Genomic DNA, 21,386 nt, shown 5'->3' with positions numbered 1-21,386 from the left:
ACCAAGACCTTTGACCCCTGACTATTGACCCATGACCCCTAAATTTCCTAGATAATCCCTGCCAGACAGTGCATGCATATGTACCAAGTTCCACGAAAATACATTGAAGCATTTGAGAGAAAAGTAATATTGCAACATTTTTACCTAACCTTTGACCTTTTGACCTTTGACCTTATGACATGAAACTCTCTCTGGAGAATCTTTACGCAGTAGTACATGTCCACACCAAGTTTCAAGAAAATACCTTCGGGCATTGCATAGATATGGGGGAAATTGCAACATTTATAGCATTTGACCTTGACCTTTTGACCTTTGACCTCTTGCCAATGTCACTAAAATCTACTCAACTAATTGTCCCATCATACATCATCCTTGGACCAAGTTTGGTGAAAGCTGCTTCATCCAGTTTTGAGTTATCACATAAACAGAAAAATTTTAGGATTTGACCTTGATCTTTGACCTTTGACCTCTGTCCAATTTCACTGAAAAACTAATCAAGTAATTGTCCCATCATACATCATCCTCCAACAAAGTTTGGTGAAATTTGCTCCATCCAGTCTTGAGTTATCGCTTAAACGGATACAATTTCATGATTTGACCTTGACCTTTGACCTTTGACCTTCAGCCGATTTCACCCAAAATCTAATCAAATAATTGCCCCATCATACTCCATACTTGGACCAAGTTTGGTAAAATTCCAGTAAATATTACTCAAGTTATCGCGTAAACGAAAGCGGACGGATGTACGTACGGATGTACGGATGTACGGACGTACGGACGTACGGACGTACAGACGTACGGACGTACGGACGTACGGACGTACGGACGGACGGACGGACGGACAACCCGAAAACATAATGCCTCCGGCACCACTTCGTGGCGGAGGCATAAAAAGTTAAATTTTAGTGTATTTCACTTTGTCCTTTTACCAATGAACCCATGGCCCACAATTTTCCCTAGATAATCTTTATCTGGTAATGCATGTATACACCACACTTCAAGTAAAAAAAAAAAAAAATGTGAGACATTGCATAGATACGGGTAAAACAGTGAAATTTTAGGAATTTGATCTCGACTGCGACCTCTGACCTTGAACATGTGCGACCAAAAGTTTAAAGGCACAACTTCATCCACTCATACATATGTACGTTTCATTAAGATATCTTGAGCCATTTCGGATATATGGAGAAAACAGTGAAATTTTAGTATTTTCACCTGACCTTTGACCCCATCGCCCAAAATTTGCCCTAGAGAACCTTTATCTGGTAATGAATGTATACCCTAAGCTTCAAGAAAAATCTTGACGCATTGCCAAAGGTATGGGTGATATAGTGAAATTGTAAGAATTTGACCTCGACCTTTGATCTTAAGCATGAGCAACCAAAAATTAATAGGCACAACTTTGTCCACTTATACATACATGTATATTGCCACATTTCATTTGAATACATTTAATGGTTCTTATGTATGCTGTTCACAAAATTGATTATGGGCAGACGGACAGACAGACGGACAGAGAACCTGAAAACATTGTGCCTCTTTGTTGCAGAGGCATAAAAAAATTTCCATGGACAGAAATGTAAATCACTGTCACAAATTGCAAATTAGATGAGATAACGTCATGGCTTCACAAGAATCCCATGTGCATGAAATGTAAATATGCCATGAGTTACTGTATTGTGGCATTAATGAAAAAACAAGTGCCAAAATGTGTCTCACCCAAATCGCAAAGAAGAAATTAATATTTTTTCTAACTCCCGGAAGTTCATTGACCTCGCCTATGACCTTTGACCTTGTGGTGACCTTCAACTAACCAAGGGACATTTACAAGCCAAGTTTAGTCACAAACAGACATAGGGATCAAAAGTTATGAGCCATAATCGAAACACGGCGTAAAAACTCAACATTGGGCCATTATGTTCATTGACCCCTGCCTGTGACCTTTGACCTTGAGGTGACCTTCATGTTTGGTTAAATGTGTAACTTTGTATAACCACTCTTCCCTTCAAGTTTGATTGAAATTGAAGTCCTTAGTAGAGAGTTATTAAAGTTTTTGTAGCGTTATGGACGGACAACGGACGGACGACGGATGGACGAACGGATGCGTGGGAGGACGGATGGATGGACAATGGAGGGACAGACGCCGCAGACGATCCCTTGGTGTCCCCTCACCTCTGGTGGGCTTGACAAAAATGAACAAACTTAAAGGGGATGGCTAGTAAATGATCAGTGGGAATCAGTGGGAATGCTGGGGGATGATTGTTCCAATCCTTGTGGGATTCATTTAAGAGTACATTATGTATCTATTGTTGTGTGAAAATTATTTGATTCAGAATGGTCTCATACAAGTAATGTGCAGTTTAATGTTTCCAGGTTAGCATGCCTGTACAGTGACGGGGCGATTAAACTGCACATTACTTGAATATGAGACCATTCTGAAGCAAATAATTTTCACACAACAATAGATATATAATGTACTCTTAAATGAATCCCACAAGGATTGGAACAATCATCCCCCAGCATTACCACTGATCAGTTACTAGACATCCCCTTTAAATCCAATTCATCAGATAGTACAATTTTTGAAATGATGACTTGAAAAAGAGATAGATGGCTTTTCCTGTGATGCATATGCATAGCATATTTGTTAAAATCCTACAAGAAATGTAGCCAGAAGAGCACACAAGAAGTGTGACTCAGCAACCTATACAGGAATAAATGTGGAATTAGCATCATCAAAACTCTATGAAATCTAAAATGCCTAACCATGTACCTCCATACCAAGTTTGGATGAAATCAAACTACAGTCAAACTCGGATACCTCGACGTCGGATAAGCCGAATATCACTTACCTCGGGGGCAAAATGAAAGTCCCGATTGTTCCTATGGAGTTTCCGTGTATTAAAATTCGCGTAGCTCGAAAAAGATAACTCGAAGTTCGGTTACCTCGAAGGGAAATCTAATGTCCCGATCTTAATTAACTTATTGTTTTTCCCAGCATGTTGCTCGAATCGAAATTGCAAACATCACTCAGCATCTCCGATTAAGCGCGCGTAGACAGCGAAGACATGTCACAAATGTTTTCACACTCGATTGTAAATATTCTGAGACCAGAACAATCGCACGCCCAATTAAGAAATACCCAATACACAGCTGACAAGAAAAATCCCCAACACCTACCAACACACGTACATGGTATGCACATAGCACCCGTGCCAATGGAGTGCTAGCACTACGCGCTGCCCCATCATCTGCTTTTCTTTAACCACTGTGTTCTGATTTTTGATCGAGATAGTCATACCGTGCGCGTAGATTTCTCAACCGTCGGGGCGAACCTGCTTACGTTGACATTTATATCTTTGCCATTAATCACGCTCCATTGTCAAAACATCAATCTCCTGCGTAGTGCCTTTTTTTTACTATTTTTTTTTTGCCTTTCACGAAGTTTGTTTCATTTATTCTTCCCCGAGAACGCAAGCACAGAAACTTTCTTTTTTTTTTCCAGCAAATCGATTATGAAAATCTGGAAGTATAGGCCGATCAAAATGAAGAATAGAATACACAGGGCTCCGCACTAACTTTTATCGGGCCACCAATATCATTGATTTTTATTTTCTGGTGGTCGAAAGTAAAATCTGGTGACACAAAAAAAAAAATCAGGAAAAACATTAGAAAAACTAAATCGGTCCTACTAAACATAGAAAAATTAATATTAAGCATTATTGAAGTGATACAGATGCCCATGTCTAAAACAAATGAATAGAAAATTCAATCATCTTACTCTGTGTTTTAAGATTTGACAAGACTTAGGCGTAGAGATTATTATAGAAGTTGATGCCTATATATTTAGGAGGTCAAAACTTACGTTTGAAATGAGAAAATGGGAGCATTTGCTGACATTTGTTAGCATCCGACATTTGTTTTAGCATTGTAAAAAGCCGAAAGTTACCGTTATTCATTTTTAAATGTAAAAGCAAACAACCGACATTCATTTTAGAATCTTACGGAGCTGAATGCTATCCTAATCCATTTCCAAACGTGAAAGCAAACATCCGCTATTTGTTTTAGCATCTAACTGAGCGGATTAATACCATTAATCATTTCCAAATGTTATTTATTTTTGCATCGTACGGAGCAGAATATTACCGTTATTCATTTCAAACATCCGACATTTATTTCATTATCGAACGAAGCCGAATGTTACTGCTGTCCACTTCCGAAAGTGAAATGAATCATCTGACAATTATTTTATTATCGCACGGAGCCAAATGTTACTGTTTTTCATTTTTGAACGTCAAGGCAGACATCAGACATTTTGGACCATCAAACGTATAGCTGAATGTTACTGATATTTAATTCGAAATGTACCATAGTAAATATCCAATATTTTTTTATCATCGTATGGGGCAGAATGTTACTGCTATTCACTTCCAAACATGCCAAACGTAAAAGCAATCATTCGACATGTATTTTAGCATCTTCCGGAGCTGAATGTTATTGACATTTACTTTCGAACGTAAAAGCACACATCCGGCATTTATTTTATCATCGTACGGAGTTGAATATTATTGTTATTCATTTCAGAACATCATAGCAAACATTTGACTATTTTAGCATCTTCCGGAGCTAATGTTATTGCAATTTACTTTCGAACGTAAAAGCAAACATCCAGCATTTCTTTTATCATCGTAAGGAGTTGAATATTATTGTTACTCTTTTCCGAACGTCAAAGCAAACATCAATCATTAATTTGACCATTAAATGCAGCTGAATGTTACTGTTATTCATTTCGAAATTTAAAAGCAAACATCAGACAGTTATTTTACCATCGTATGGACATGATGGAGCAGAATATTACTGCTAGTCACTTCCGAACATAAAAACGATCATCTGACATCTATTTTAGCATCTTCCGGAGCCGAATGCTATTGCTATATCCTTTCGAAAGTATAAGGAAACATCCGACATTTATTTAACCATCGTACGGAGTTGAATGTTATTGTTTTTCATTTCCGAATGTCATAGCAGAAATTCAACATTTATATCAGCGTCTTCCGGAGCCGAATGTTATCCTTATTCATTTCCGAACGCAAAATCAAATATCTGACATTAGTTTAGCACCATACGGGGCTGAGTCTTATCGTTATTCATTTCCAAAAGTATGAGCAAACATCCGACATTTATTTTAGTATCATACGGAGTCGAATATTACCGTCATTCATTTCCACAATTAAACGCAAACCTCTGACATTTATTTTAGCATCTTACGGAGCCGATTGTTACCGCTGTTCAACTGTAATTTCAGAAATCTGTATTTCTGAAATTTTGATTTCATTTCCGATTTTCACTCAATTCATTCATATAAAAATTGATTCAATTCCAATTGACAAGCATGCAAACAATCAGTAGGCACTATAACAGACACCATGTTGAACATCGATAAACGTCGAACATCGATAAACATCGAACATGATTTTACATCGATAAACATCGGATAAGTCGAAGAAAATTCGACGTACGCGTACCTTGAAATTCGCGGTACGTCGAACCATTTTCTTCAGTCCCGACGAATTCGAGGTATCCGAGATTGACTGTATTGAGTAACTATTGAATTATTGCATTGCACACATGTTCACTGGATTCTGGAAAACCCAGATCAATGAAAGTAGCACCACCAAGCCATTATATAGTTGTCTTCTCCTACCCATAATCCACTATTCCTGTGAATTTCTGTGAAAGTCACGTACCGCAAGATCCACCATGTGAAGTTTGCCGACCCTTACATGTTGCTCCTTGTCAAGACCCATGTCACTTCGCTCTAGGGTGATGGTGAAGATGGCATGGGAGCGAGAGCTTTGCTCATTCATGTTGGTGGCTCCCACAGACCCTGTCAAAAGGTGAAATGGATGCATGTGTATTGTCTATTTTTGAGGGATTCTTGTATTATTTGTATATCTCAAGGTATGAATTGATTGGACAAGGTGATCTGTTACTACTTGTACACACCTACACACAAAAATAGAGTAAAGTACGGTGTGGTTTCAAACAGGGCATGGACACCCTTAAAGGCACTTCAGATCGAAACTAGAAAAGCAAATTACAGTGCTCAGAACTCCACCAAGCAGCTCATTTTCAGCCATATTTTGATTTCCATGCTACCGTATAAAAGTCCTACTGGGCAATTCCGCGGTTAGTAACGTTACATTTGAACAAATTTAGATATTTGTTTTTACCACTAAATTACCATTTATTCATTCTAAGTCAAAATTATGTCAAAAACATGTTCATCCTTCCCAGGTTTATGATACAGAAAAGAATGAACACAATCCAAGAAATATTAGAATTGCTATAGCAACTTAAAGGGCTGGTTAGTAACGTTACGAAAAAAGGACATGACAAAAAAATCAATGTAACAAAAAGTGTGCAAAAATTCAAGTTACTTCAAACAAAGTGTTGCATTAATTTCAATTATTGCATCATGACAAATGTTCATGCAAATTTTTTTAGCAGTTCGACCGATAATTTTTTAGCTAGACCCCCAAAAGCATGGTTAGTAACGTTACGGTTAGTAACGTTACATTTGTCCGGAGTAATTCCGCAGGTCATTTCACCCTCTTGTAATTGACAAAATGTCACATGACTTCTGGAGTATTTAAATGTATTCATCTTTTACCCTTTAGCAAAACTTTGAGGAAAAAATTTCAAAGGAACTCACTGTAATTTGCATTTAACTGAATTTCAGCATCCCAAGTCCCACATGTACATTTTAAATGATGGTTTTAGATCTCACAAAATCAATAAATACGAAAAATAAAATCTACTGAATTTGAAAGACCCTAATGATTGGTGAACATCCATGGCATTAGTTGATACCTAGATCAAAGGGTAAGATAAAGAGGCACATTTCTTTTATCCATGTCATGTCCACCTAACTGCGGAATTGCCCTACTGCATATAAAAATTAATCAATGGTCTCCATCACAATATTGTGTACAAAAGAGAAATGGCGAAGTTAAGCAATCTGGCTATTTATTGTGGAGACATATCCACACGTAAATGTTGAAAATGGCCCAATTTCCCATTGATGAAGAATCCTTTGAAAAGTTTAAATTAACTCCTGGATCCCGATGGTGATCACACACAATGCATTCTTGTAATTTAAAGAAATGTAAAATGATTTTCTGTGGGAAGAAAAATAATCAAAGTGCTTCAGAACAGATCTAAGAAGTCTTAGAAGATAAGCAATACATGTATTTGTCAAAACTTTATAATTAAAGGTGCCTTCACGTCCAGTGCATTCCATATATATATGTATATATACACTACATATTTCTTTGTGTTCCATGTCATATCTAATACATTTCCTCATACAAATTGCCAAAATTGCTGAGTCAGACATTGCAAGTAATGACCTTGCTAAACTAGAAATGTCCATTGCCGCACAATGTGATTGTATCCAACGGCACTAGCAACAGCTTTTGTTTCAACTTTACGTTTGAGCGAGGGACAAAGATCCCCTCCCCTTCTTCAAACATAAAGGTGAATATTGTGAAGACTAGGCACAGCTTCACAATATTCATGTATATGCATCTGTATACAAAATTCAAAAGTACTATCTAAAGATATGTCACCTGCATGCAGAGTGGCTACAGGATAGCCGCTAATGCCCCAGTCACACAGTTGCTCAAACAATGCTCTGCGTCTGGCGTTGCATCGTAAAAAGTGACCCTATAAAAGACAGAACACTGGGGGCAGTAGATCCAAAATCTATAGGCTTGTAGATTATATCATTGTAGACCTTCTTACCGAATTTGTACAAAATCTGTTAACAAATGTAGCCTATAGAGCGCACACAAACCATCCACCAACAATATGACCTTTGACCCTATAAAGGACGGAACACTGGGGGCAGCAGATCCAAAATCTTTCGGCTTGTAGCTCATATCATGGTAGACCATCATACCAAGTTTGAACAAAATCCGTCCAGAAATGTAGCCTATAGAGCCCCACAAACCATCCACCAACAATATGACCTTTGACCCTATAAAAGACGGAACACTGGGGAGGCACATCCAAAATTTTTCGACTTGTATAGATTATATCACTGTAGACCTTCTTACCGAATTTGAACTAAATCCAATAACAAATGTAGCCTATAGAGCGCACACAAACCATCCACCAACAATATGACCTTTGACCCTATAAAAGATGGAACACTGGGGGCAGCAGATCAAAAATCTTTCGGCTTGTAGCTCATATCATGGTAGACCATCACACCAAATTTGAACAAAATCCGTTAAAAATATAGCCTATAGAGCGCACACAAACCATCCACCAATATGACCTCTGACCTATAAATGACGGAACACTGGGGGCAGCAGATCCAAAATCTAAAGGCTTGTAGATTATATCATGGTAGACCTTCATACCAAATTTGAACAAAATCTGTTAAGAAATGTAGCCTATAGAGCGCACACAAACCATCTCCCAACAATATGACCTTTGACCCTATAAAAGACAGAACACTGGGGGTAGCAGAGCCAAAATCTACAGGCTTGTAGATTATATCATGGTAGACCTTCATACCAAATTTTAACAAAATCCGTCAAGAAATGTACTGTAAAAGTGGAAATTTTCGCGGTGTTGAAATTTTCGCGCATTTCGCGCAACCAGAAACTAGCGCGAAAATAAAATCCCGCGAATATTTTTGCTTGCCATATGTTCCTGTGCGTGATGTCTAGATTCCGCGGAATTAAAAACACGCGAAACTCTTCTGACCCGGCCAAGCGCGAAAAATTAGTCGCGCGAAAATATCCACTTTTACAGTAGCTTACAGAGTGCACACAAACCATCCACTAACATGACCTTTGACCCTATAAAAGATGGAACTCTGGGGGCAGCACATCCCAAATCTATAGGCTTGTAGATTACATAAAACCTCCATACCAAATTTGAACAAAATCTGTTAACAAAATTAATGTGACCTCTAGAGCACACATAAACTATGCACAAAAATATGGCATTTTACCCTATAAAAGACAGAACACTGGGGGCAGCATCACCCAAAGTTATAAGCGTGGAGATATTACCAATATGAATCTCCATACAAAATTACAAAGAAATTGTTAAAGGGGCATAGTCCCGGTAGTGTAGAGGGCACTGTTGATGATACTGCCGATCACCGTTAGCATTAGATACGAAGATTACCAAAGTTGAGCTGTCATCAAGAGTAAAGTGCGTAGGTGTTGCTAAGTAATGTTGCCTTCGTTGTCTTCTCTGCGCATCGCGCAGTCTGTAGTAATGCCAGGGTGCGTGCCTATCATGGGCGTAAATCCCGGGGGGGGGGGGGGATGGGGGGATATATCCCCCCTGAAATGGAGGAGGGGGGGATGGCCTGTACAATCATCCCCCCTGAATTTTTAGGAAAAAAATGGAGGAAGCAGAAATGTGATATGTATCAATTTTGGCATATTGCATGACGTTTGTACGCCGGCCTTCAGACAGGTAACAGAGCTGAACAATATATGCTATCTTGTAGGAAAATGTATACACAATTTTCTCAGGTGCTCGCTCGCTTCGCTCGCTCGCAAAGAAAGTAACATCGACATACACTGCGAGGTATGGCTCAGACGTTGACAACGTCAAATAGTATAGGCCTACATGTAAACATCCTATGACTGGGGACCATCTGCAAAATATGTACGAAAACAAACAAACAAACAATAACAAAAAATATATCGCCATAATTGAACCCCCTCCATTTCCTGAATCATTATTGAGAAATGACAGTGACTGATGACTCAGTCAGGATACATCTATGGGCATACCCAGGGAAGATCAGGGGCGTCGAATCTATTGGGGGGGGGGGGGGGGGCAAAGGGGCATTTGCCCCGCCCCTACGGATGTGTTTAGGCAGACAAATCATTTATCCCCCAAGCAATTCCCGAGATGAGGACAAATCTCGAACTTTCTTAACGGAAAATATTGTCCAAATATCGCCAGAATTATGCACCAGATTGTTGTATTGCAATCATAAACATGCAAATGCTCTGCTATACAGGATCCCTTTCGATAAACTTTGTACACTTTTGATATTGACGTATATTTCTCTAATTTATCAAAGAGTGTGGAGCAGATCTTTCACTTAAAGGACAAGTTCACCTTCATAAACATATTAGGATTGAGAGAATGTAGCAATATTAGCAGAACACATCATTGAAAGTTTGAGGAAAATCGGACAATCCGTTCAAAAGTTATGAATTTTTCAAGTTTTAATGCAGTAACCACTGGATGAGAAGACTACTGCATTGTATGAATAACTTAGATGTCACATGCCTACAACAATATAAGGAAAATACAAAGAGAATTTCACAAAATTTCATCTTTTGAAAAAAGTACACATTCCCTTGACTCGTTACCGACATATGTTAGGGATAATATCATTCCTCCTGCCTTTAGAAAGAGGCAAGTCAAGTGCTCTTTTATTATGCGAAAAAAGTGAAAATATGTTGAATTTTCTTTACATTTTCTTTATACTCTTGTACGCATATGACTCACAAGCTGTAGTAGTCTCCTCATCCAGCGATTCGAATACAAAAATTTTAAAAATTCATAACTTTTGCATCGATTGTCCAATTTTCCTCAAACTTTCACTGATGTGTTCTACTAATATTGCTGCATTCTCTCAATCCTTATGTTTATGAAGGTGAACTTGCCCTTTAACAAAAGCACCCTCATATTATGAAGAGGCGTCGATGGGGGGGGGGGGGGGGTGGTTCCCCCATAAAAGTGGGACAAACAAAAGCGAAAAATATAGCTACAAACGGCAGTTTTTGGAGTGTAAAATGTCAAAATTTGAAAGCTCGCTCGCTCTGCTCGCTCCCATTTAATCGCTATGCCATTCTCCTGATGTTGCTGCCAGTGACTGACAGCAGTTGCGCCCGGTGCGTCCCCCTTAATTGCCAAAGCGAAAAATATAGCTACAAACGGCAGTTTTGGGACTGAAAAATGTCAAAATTTTGAAGCTCTCTCGCTTCGCTCGCTCGCATTACTAATCATTATTCTATTCTCCTTGTGTTGTTGCCGGTAATTGCCAGCAGTTTTCGCCCGGTGTGCCCCCCCCCCCTTAATTTCCAAAGCGAAAAATATAACTACAAGCGGCTGTTTTGGGACTGCAAAATGTCAAAATTTTGAAGCTCGATCGCTTCGCTCGCTCGCATTTAAAGGCACAATTTACCATTTGCAGATGAAACAAAAACCCAGCATTAGTGCTTTAAAATAGTTCTAAAATGTGAGTTAGGGGTAGAAACAACCACTGTAAAAATTTGAATCTGTATTATCAATGTTAAGTATTGTTAAATACACAAAATGTGAACAATGGTTATAATAAGAATACTTCCAGACTAAACCGTCTACAGTTATGGTTTATTGAGAAAAATACTGATATCTCCTTATATTTTAGGCTTTATTGCGAAAATTGTATATGGTAGGACGTTTTGTGATACAACAGATCTACACATATGCATAAAAGGTGATATCTTCAAAAATTTCAAAATCACTTCTCCCAAAGGTAAACTGGACCTTTAACCATTATGCCATCCTCCTGATGCTGCTGCCAGTAATTGCCAGTAGTTTTCGCCCGGTGCGCCCCCTTAATTTCCAAAGCAAAAAAATACAGCCACAAACGACAGTTTTTTAGACTGTAAAATGTCAAAATTTTCAAGCTTACTCGCTTCGCTCCCTCGCATTTAATCATTATGCCATTCTCATGATGTTGCTGCCAGTAATTGCCAGCAGTTTACGCCCCGGTGCGCCCCCCTTAATTTCCAAAGCAAAAAAATACAGCCACAAAGGACAGTTTTTTAGACTGTAAAATATCAAAATTTTCAAGCTCACTCGCTTCGCTCGCTCGCATTTAATCGTTATGCCATTTTCCTGATGTTGCTGCCAGTAATTGCCAGGAGTTGCGCCCAGTGTGCCCCCCCTTAATTTCCAAAGCGAAAAAATAAAGCCACAAACGGCAGTCTCTGGACTGTAAAATGTCAAAAATTTTCAAGCTCGCTCGCTCCGCTCGCTCGCATTTAACCACTATGTCATTCTCCTGATTTGCTGCCAGTGATTGACAACTGTTGCGCCCGGTGCGGCCTCCCTTAATTTCCAAAGCGAAAAATATAGCTACAAACGGCAGTTTTTAGACTGTAAAATGTCAAAAATTTCAAGCTCGCTCGCTCCGCTCGCTCGCATTTAATTGCTTTGCCATTCTCCTGATGTTGCTGCCAGTGATTGACAGCAGTTGCGCCCGGTGCGGCCCTCCTTAGTTTCCAAAGCGAAAAATATAGCTACAAACGGCAGTTTTGGGACTGTAAAATGTCTAAATTATTAATGCAAAACGATTTCATCGTGGGAGGGGGAAACCTCCCTACCATACCCTCCCCCCCCCTCGCTTGCTTTGCTCCCTCCGTGGCACATAACCGCTCCTCCTAAGATCAAATCCTGTCTACGCCGGTGATAGGCCCCATTATTTAGTAGGCCTTCACAGTGATGTCGCACAGGCGGAGCAAGAGCTGAAATACCACGATTTAGTCATTCAATAATATATTGTGAATATTTAATTTTCTTATTGTTTTTTAAAGAAAAGAAAAGAAAATTTCACCAAAAGTGTGCACCAGATCGCTGAATTTCAGGTCTGAAAATGCAAAATCTTCCTCGTGTGGGAGAGGGATACACACCCTCCCCCCGTTCGGTCGTTCCGCTCCCTCTCACAGATATTTCAAAAACAAAAAGAAAAATGTTTTCATACTTTTAAGGTCTCATTTTCCGCCGAAAGTCATCTCACAAGCAAAAAAAAAAAGCAACAAGAACAAAACGTCTTCATATTTTTGCTGCCACTTTCCTCCCACTATAACTTATTCCATGCAAAAGAGTGGGACATCCGATCCCTGTAAAGTGTGTGTGCGTGTGTGTGTGGGGGGGGGGGGGGGGTTCACCAAGCTTCCCCCCCCCCCCCCCCCCCAAGGCTGCGCCGGTCCGGTTATGGGCTTGTAATCGTGGTGATGGTGACCATCCCCCCCACTCCTCAGTACGGATTTACGCCGTTGGTGCCTATGTGCTTGTTATTATGGCATCACAAAAGAAGTTTGCTAAAGCTGTCATCCCCCTCAGCCAAATCATGAGCCGAACTGTGATCGGACCACTGACTACAGTGGATCAAAGCGTAAGCGCTAAAGAGGAGTTGATAGCGTAGGTCTCTATAGGAAACTTGCGCCGTGCGCTTGCGTACGCATTTGACTAAAACATCGGGACCATGCACCTTTAAGATTTGTGGCTGTTAGAGTGCACACAAGAATGTGACGTGGCGGAGGTATAACGCTGCTGAATCCAAAGTATCCTCCGGCACACATGCCGGGGGATACAATTAGTGCAAGGTGTAAATCTCATTTATGTTGGCAATTAAACATCATCTGATCTTCAAAGTTGGTTTGGCCTAAACAACAAGGTATTTTCTGCAAAACGAAGACTGCCATTCTGCACTATCCTGAAACCATGCACTCCCTTCATGCCCACTGCACAGCTTAGCACACTGTTTGAAGGACCCAAACACCTGATCATCAATGAGAATCCCAGGGGAGGTTTTTTTTTTATTTTTTTTTTTTAATAAATACAAGACTTGCCCCATCTGCCTGGCAACCAGCTGGAGCAAGGTTGGAATTGGTTTCTGGCTTTTTTTTTCAGAAACACTGCACCGGGTCATCTGCCAGCCATTCTGCTGCAAACCTGGTTGGAAGATTACTCTGGGAGGGAGCTGTTTCACATCTGGTGCAGAATCTGGGTATGCTCCAATCGAGGGGGAGGCCTTGGCTGTTTTTGGACAGGCCTGGAGCTTTGCCATTGGATGCTCTGACCTCATTGTTGCTGTTGACCACAAACCTCTCCTTAAGACTTTTGGTAATCATTCATTTAATAACATTCCGCACTGTTGCCTTCAAAATTTGAAAAAGAAGTGGCTTTGATACTACTGCCAGATTGTCAACGTTCCAAGTGTCAGCCATGCTGCTGCCAATGCTATCTCCAATTGGCCCTTTGGAGGGCCCCAACAAACTTTCCCCTAACAATGTCGCAAACCTTCAAGACCCTGATTTCCCCTTGCTTCCCCACCATTACCTCGTAGATTCCTCCTTGCTATCTGCAACCCTGCCTAAGACACTGCTCAAGTCTGCACAAGAGATATGCTACCCAAAAGTGAGGTTGTCTAAACTGTTACATGGAATGCCATTCATGTGACTACAGCAAGTGACCCATCCATGTCTTTACTAACAAGTATCATTACGAAGGCTTCCTTGAAAAACGCAGCACCCTCCCACCAGACCATTCCCAATATCACCAATTCGTGGAATTCCTAAATTAGTTTTATGCTCTCACTCAGTATCTTGATCGCATGGTCATCCCCCTTCCTTTGGGATCATGCGCTGCAGGCCTTACACTCTGCACACCAGGGTTTCATGCAAATGTTTTCCACAGAAGAATCTTCCACCTCTTGGAATGACCCTAGCAATCGCTGAGATGCGAGAGCTATGCTATAAGATCTTGCAACCCCATGGCATCCTCCCAGATGGCTGCACCATCTACTCTGCCAGCTTACCCAATCTACCCATTCTAGTGCAGTGCTGCCAATTACTTTCAATTTCAGGACAATATAAACTACTGTACGAGCTGAAATTTTTCGCGTACAGATATTTTCGCGAATTGCTACTTGGAGGACATTTTTGTGTGTTGTTAATTTCGCAGTTGCGAGGGTCTAAATGAACTTACTTGAACTCTCACAAAAAAACTGATTCCACAGTGTGTACGAATGTGTTCCGCATTTGAAGTACTGTACTTATTAATGCTAGCTAAGTCATGGCCATATGGCTCAGCTCATGATAGCTGTGTGCTAGACCTACGTACATAGCTAGCTACGAGTACTAGTAGTATACTGTATGGCACTATAATTTTGGCGCCATCCTGCAGCACATGGCATGGCTTGCTTTTCATTTCCCTGCGTTGTTTTCGCGCGTTGTTATTTTTGCGGTTCATAGGTGAATCGTGAAATTCGCGGAAATAAAACCACCGCGAAAATTTCAGCTCGTACAGTACTTGGTCACTGTGACAATTGGCCTATCATTGAAGCTGCTGCTGGGGCCAAAGGACTCATCACTGACCCAAATCCTATTAAGTGGGACAAGACTGGCATCATTGTATAGGTCCATCAGTATGACCATTAATGTTAACAGCTCTGGAATTGTTGCCCTTAACACAGATGATGCCTTTGTAAGTTAACACCTGTCATCCCCCAAGCACCATTCTGCATGCCCCCACTTACCTTCGCCCTGCCAAGGACCCCACTAGGTAACAGCCCTGTCATATCCAACATTTGGGAAAACTCTGAAGGACTCAAAGACTGGAGGTATGTTCCATTGACAGCCCACCTCTTTCGACTGCTGGTATGATCTGGCTTGAACATCACCCGTTATGTGCACTGAATTTTTGCAAGCTTGGGAGCAGTCCCCCTCTGACCCAAAGACAATTGTCACCGTCAGCGTCCAGGCCATCCCAACTAACATTCAGGCCCTCAAGATAACCCACATGCTTCATTCTTATAGTATTGTTTCCCCCTCCTTCATAGAGAAGTTTCTAGTTCTATTATTTAGAGAAAATGTCTGAATTACCTACCTCTACAATATACCAGCTTATGAAAGGAATCTTATTCTCAGGGTTGCAAAAGGGACACACAAATTTTACATATCTCCTGTGCCGTGTTACATTAAGCAGTCTGATGCAAAAATCACACGTACTATTCTTATTGCCCAGCGTCATTATCCTGTCCATATCGTCTGCATTATTGACCACAAATGCTGAGAGATCTTTCACATACACTCCAACGTCCGGACGCTCTTTGACCTGAAAATGTACAAACAAACGATTCATTCAAATAACCATATTCAATAGAAGTAAATTTTCAAAAACTTAGAAATTTAAAGAATTCTGATAAAATATTTCCTATGGACTACTTCTTAGCTAATATCATTATACCTCACACTTTGATTTGAAAAGAAAATCCATATAAACATTACAGATTGATTTCAATTTGTGGAAACTGAATTTCTTCAAAATATCACCTACCTAAATATAAAGACTAATGATGTTATCACAGAACTACTATCTAGTTAGGTATTCATATTCAATTCTCCATCATTGTCACACTCTGATCATAACAGAAAGGCTAACAACAGCATGGATGAGCATTGCTTCTCTAATATATAAATAGAAACAACACATCAAAAAAAAAAAAACCCAACTATATTGGGTCAAGGTGTAATGCAAACATTATTTTTTTTTTTAAAACATTAATGTCTCCAATACAGTGTAATGAAACATGGATATAACAAAATGCCAGATACAATGAAGTAAAAATTCAGGCCCTAACATTATCTGCTCTATATTTTTTATTGTTTATTTGTTCGGTAATAACCAAATTTCTATATAACGAAAGAAATTTGCCGGTCCCAAGAGGTTTGTCTTATTATCCATACAAACTGCAAAGTTATGCATGAATATCCACTCCATGCATGCTCATAAATGATATTTCTGTATATATACACACACACCTTGTGAAAAAAATATATCCCTTAATGGCATTGAGGGAGTGTTGGGGGATTTGTATGACATGTGTTTTTTTTTTCCATTCTGCTTTCTCAAATTCACAATTTCTTTCCACACAGGCTGTGCACAGAATTATCAGGAGGTGCTTTAGTGCAAGAAGCACTAAAAGAATATGAAAATGCAAAAATAATTGGAAAGACAAACCACAAAGTCAGCCTCACCTCTAAGCGAGATGCCTGATCTTTTCCTAACAGATCCCTGACCTCTTCATTATAAATCTCCAGATATGACACTCGTACAAGAAATCTGAAACGAAGATCATATAAAACATATTTGTGCACTATTTTACTCTTTTTCACAATATGTATGAATCTGGCAGCAAAGATTTCATAGAGCAGCTTTGTTTGTTTGTTTGTTTGTTTTTTAAAGCCATCTTTCAGTGGTTCACTGTGCCTTTTACTGAGCACCTGCTGCATGTCATGGGTATTGCACACAACATGCTATTCCTACGGGTAGAGTGATAAAGTCAATTCATAATTGGTGCGCAGCCTGAATGTGTGACGTACATGCACAGGTACAGGGAAACCCCGTTATAACGAGTTCGGTTATAACGAGGAACCGCTTTACGAGGTGATCGCGTCGGTCCCGTTTTCCTTTGCGAGTAAACCTATGGCAAAACGAATCGGTTAAAACGAGATTCCGGTTATAACGAGGACAATTTTGGTGCATCATGATAAAGAAAAACATAAGCAATTTGATCGGATATAACGAGGTTCCATTTCTTGACTAAATTGCCGCTTTCAAACACGCGACAAACGAAACATTGAATACCGAATTCACGCTATCCACGTCTTTTTCCCGTTTTGCAGAGAACCGTTCCTTCCATATTTTCTTCTAAACCACGCAATAAGACACAGGAATACCTTCCGATGTTTCTACTAAATTATTGAACGTAATCATTCGATTTCCTTTTTCGTGAGATACGCGTGCGCGATATCAGGTCAAACCACAGCGCAACGAGAAAAAAAAATAACGCATTAAAAAACTTTTCATGTAGCGACACTTGTGGCCACAAATGGACAATTGGAATGCGTGTGCAACTCATCATTATAATTATCCTTTCAATTTTCAGTTCTGACTTCCAGTTCTTTTGCTGGTTAGCAAATATCGGTGTGGATGATTAAAGCTGAAATAATTAATGAAATCATCGCAATCTCGCCAGGTGACAGTAGCATAAAAATAGTTGAATAACACATGTTCACCTACTTAATCGGTGTTCAGAATAAGAAACAAACGCATTTTAACAGTTCAAGAACGGATGTACAAAACGCGAAGAGATTTTTCGGAAGAAAATAAAGAATGCATTTTTAATCCCTTCGGGCGAAATGATTCATGAAATCATCGAATTCCCGCTGGGCACCAACAGCGTAAAATACCTCGCAAGTTACAGTAAACAACGCATGTATGTCAGTGTATGTTACTCTGAAATCATAGCGATCTCGCCAGGTGACAGTAGAATAAAAATAGTTGAATAACGCATGTTAACCTCATTCAGAAAAAGAAACGCATTTATTAGTTTGAATAGATCTGGGTGCGTTATCACAATTTTAACACTGCATTTCACAATGAAAGTTTTTTTTTCTTTCAGAATGGTCACCAGGTACATGCGTAAAAAGGATCACAACCTTCCAAATTCAATCCTGTCTGATATTTTTCAAGAACGGATGTACAAAACGCAAAGAGATTTTCAGAAGAAAATAAAGAACGCATTTTTTATCCCTTCGGGCGCAACGATCATATATATCGTATAAGATTACAGCCAAAATGATTTATGAAATTATTGCACTCCCGCTGGGCACCAACAATGTAAAAATACCTCGCAAGTTACGGTAAACAACGCATGTATATTACTCTATTTGCGTTGGTGTTTAGAAAAACTTAACAAGCATTTTATACAATCTGAGAATCACGAAGATAATATAGGCCTATACTTCTCAAGAACATAATGTGCAACTATTAAGCGAAGAGATTTCCGGAAGAAAAATAAAGAATTAACTTATTTCAACTCCTACTTTTTCGTCTAATTCACAAATAATTTCCTTTATTCTATCAATAATAATGATCCACAATTGTGTAATTACAACGCAAAGGATGTTCTTAAGTTTCATTGATGGGTATATGACGTCGTGCTCATGTTTTTCTTTGTTTTTGATGCATACGGTTATAACAAGGTTACGGATATAACGAGGTACCGGTTATAACGAGGTAATATCGCCGGTCCCAAGGACCTCGTTATAATGGGGTTTCACTGTACACAGATGGATGCTGGAAAGCCTGAATTTTTCAGCCTCATTCAGATTGTGGTCTTACAATCAAAATGCATGAACCATTATGCAGGGCTTGACAGTGACTTTTTTCTCTGGTGACCCACGCAGCCCCTTACGTAAAAGCTTTAACTCTGAACTTTTGGCGGGTAAAAAAAGAAATACACTGGTAGAAAAAAAAAAACCCAGGAAACATAACATTCCATTTTGAATATTAGTTGCCCAAATGGACCACCAATCTATATAAAGATAGGAAATTCGGTAGCCCAACATCAATTTTTAGTGGCCTAGTGGCCAAGGGATATTCAAGATGAAGATGAAAATGTAAAAAGTTTACACAAGACACTCAAGAGACGATGCACGATGGACTACACATGACAGACGGTGGACGATGCGTGATCACAATAGCTCACATGGGCCTTTGGCTCAGATGAGCTTTAAAAAAAAATAGATATGAAAAGAGTCAGAAAAGATGTAAGGGGGTTAAACGATGGATGATAAAACAACAACAGCCCAATAATCATACAAAAGAAATAGAATATATCACAGACCCCAAAAATTACTCTCATGACTTTTGAAAAGTGACATTTGTACTTGATGTGGGCTCAATCATGCATGATTCAGCAAATCATTCTCATTTTCATACTGATGTATATATCGTGTTGCCTCAGTATGTGACTGTACGTGCATGCCCAAGAAAGTTCTTCACCAGCAAGGCCAAAAAGAAGGGCTGCTAGGCAGTTCTTCAAAACACTGTCTTCTACAACTATTGTCTTATCTTTTTTATTGATGAGAAACAAATGGCTCATACCTGACGTTTTCCTGCTCCTTGGCTATATGTCCAAATATGTGGGCGAATGAGTTGGGTATAATTCCCCTCAACTCTGGTTGTGATCTCACACCTTCCATTGTAAAAGTCTTGCCTGTACCAGTTTGTCCATATGCAAATATTGTTCCTGAAAAGATATGATGAATCAGAGAAAGCAGAATGAAAAATCCAATATCATAAAACAAAGAACACAAGATATTAGAGGGGAGAAGTTACAACCATGAAAATTTCAAGGTTGGTTGTGTGTGAAAGAATCCCATTTACATCATCTTTTTTAATAGACATGTGATAAACCTTGTAAGGTCCCTGACATAAAAAACAAAAACAAACAAACACACACTAAACTCTTTCAGGCAATCAAACAGGGATCCATCAGATATAGATATATCCTGCCATGGATGCAAAATAAAAATTAAGTCAACATGCTATGTTTTGTGTGTTGATAAGCCAACAAATCATCCCTGTTACAGGATGAACTCAATATGCAAGTTTATTTAAAGTTTCCTGTTTGCCAACATGATATTTACAATATTTTCTGTGCAGTAATCCTTCATTTTTTCTCTTCTGTTTACCAACGGATAATTTTTGTCTATTTATCTATATTTTTATCTATATCTGTTAAAAAACCCCAAAAAACATATTTCTTCAGGCGACTGGAGAAACCTTAATAGAAAGAAAAAAATTAGCCTTCAGTTTGCACCAAAATACAGTCCGACCTCTCTTATTTGGCCTCCCTGTATCCGGATGTCTCCACTATCCCGACAAGATCTCACTGTGATTTTTTTTTTTTGGGTCAAAATCTAATAGTTACGGGGGAAAGGGGTTTTAAACTTGAACAAAACTTCTACACAAACTCACATGAGCTTCATATTATTCCCAACATAATTAAGATAAATTCATATCAAATGTTTATCTAAACATGGATCTAATATAAGATGGACTATTCACGGCAGTTTTTTCTTTGATGTAATGATCGTCACCAACACATGATTATATGCATCTTAATGAGTACTTTCAGGTGTCTTGACAATAACAATTGTGTAATCATGTATCGTCAATATGCCTCATTTCAGGCTTGTTTCGCTGAAGTGCCTTTTTCAAACGGAAATGTCTTTGAATAAATACAGATGATGAGGAGCAGCAAACCTGAGATCATTACAAATTTTGTGTCAAAAGATGGGTAATTGCTGATTCGCACATTTTCGCACACGCATAAGACCTTGCCTAATGCGAGTGTTCTCTACCATTACCATCCCTTTTTGCTCTGGAATAAGCTGGAGAAAAGTGAAATATTGAGATCACAAATGACAATCATTCTGCCAAAATGATAGCTTTCTTTTAAAAACTGCCTGCTTCTCCCAAGCGAAATTGTTTGAGGCATGATTTCCTAACATACACCACAACTGCACATTCACTTTACTTGATTCTTGTGAGTTATTTTCTTCTGCGCATAAAGTTTTAGATTTCTCGAAATCTCCATCTTGTTCTTCTCCCGGCTTGCTGGCAGTGACGATCATGGGATCAAAGCAGTGAAGCATGCTAAAAATGTCTTTGTGGGGCTTTTGAGATGTACAGGTGCATGAATTGATCAACGA

The 21,386-nt window shown here is 39.2% G+C and overlaps 1 protein-coding gene across 1 annotated transcript in view; it reads right to left on the bottom strand.

Moving 5' to 3' along the window:
- Positions 1-21,386, bottom strand: part of LOC140234644 (kinesin-II 85 kDa subunit) — a 64,618-nt gene that overhangs the window by 18,976 nt on the left and 24,256 nt on the right. Inside the window, exons 3-6 of the mRNA XM_072314677.1 lie at positions 19,774-19,918; positions 16,860-16,944; positions 15,831-15,936; positions 5,748-5,887 (exon numbers count right to left, since the gene is read on the bottom strand). Of these exons, the coding sequence (XP_072170778.1) occupies positions 5,748-5,887; positions 15,831-15,936; positions 16,860-16,944; positions 19,774-19,918 (476 nt within the window). The remainder of the gene's footprint in view (positions 1-5,747; positions 5,888-15,830; positions 15,937-16,859; positions 16,945-19,773; positions 19,919-21,386) is intronic.

This window comes from Diadema setosum, chromosome 11 (assembly GCF_964275005.1).
Source record: "Diadema setosum chromosome 11, eeDiaSeto1, whole genome shotgun sequence".
NCBI classification, from domain to species: Eukaryota; Metazoa; Echinodermata; class Echinoidea; order Diadematoida; family Diadematidae; genus Diadema; species Diadema setosum.
The sequence above is the reverse complement of the archived record's forward strand: the minus strand, read 5'-3'. Positions and strand labels throughout refer to the sequence as shown.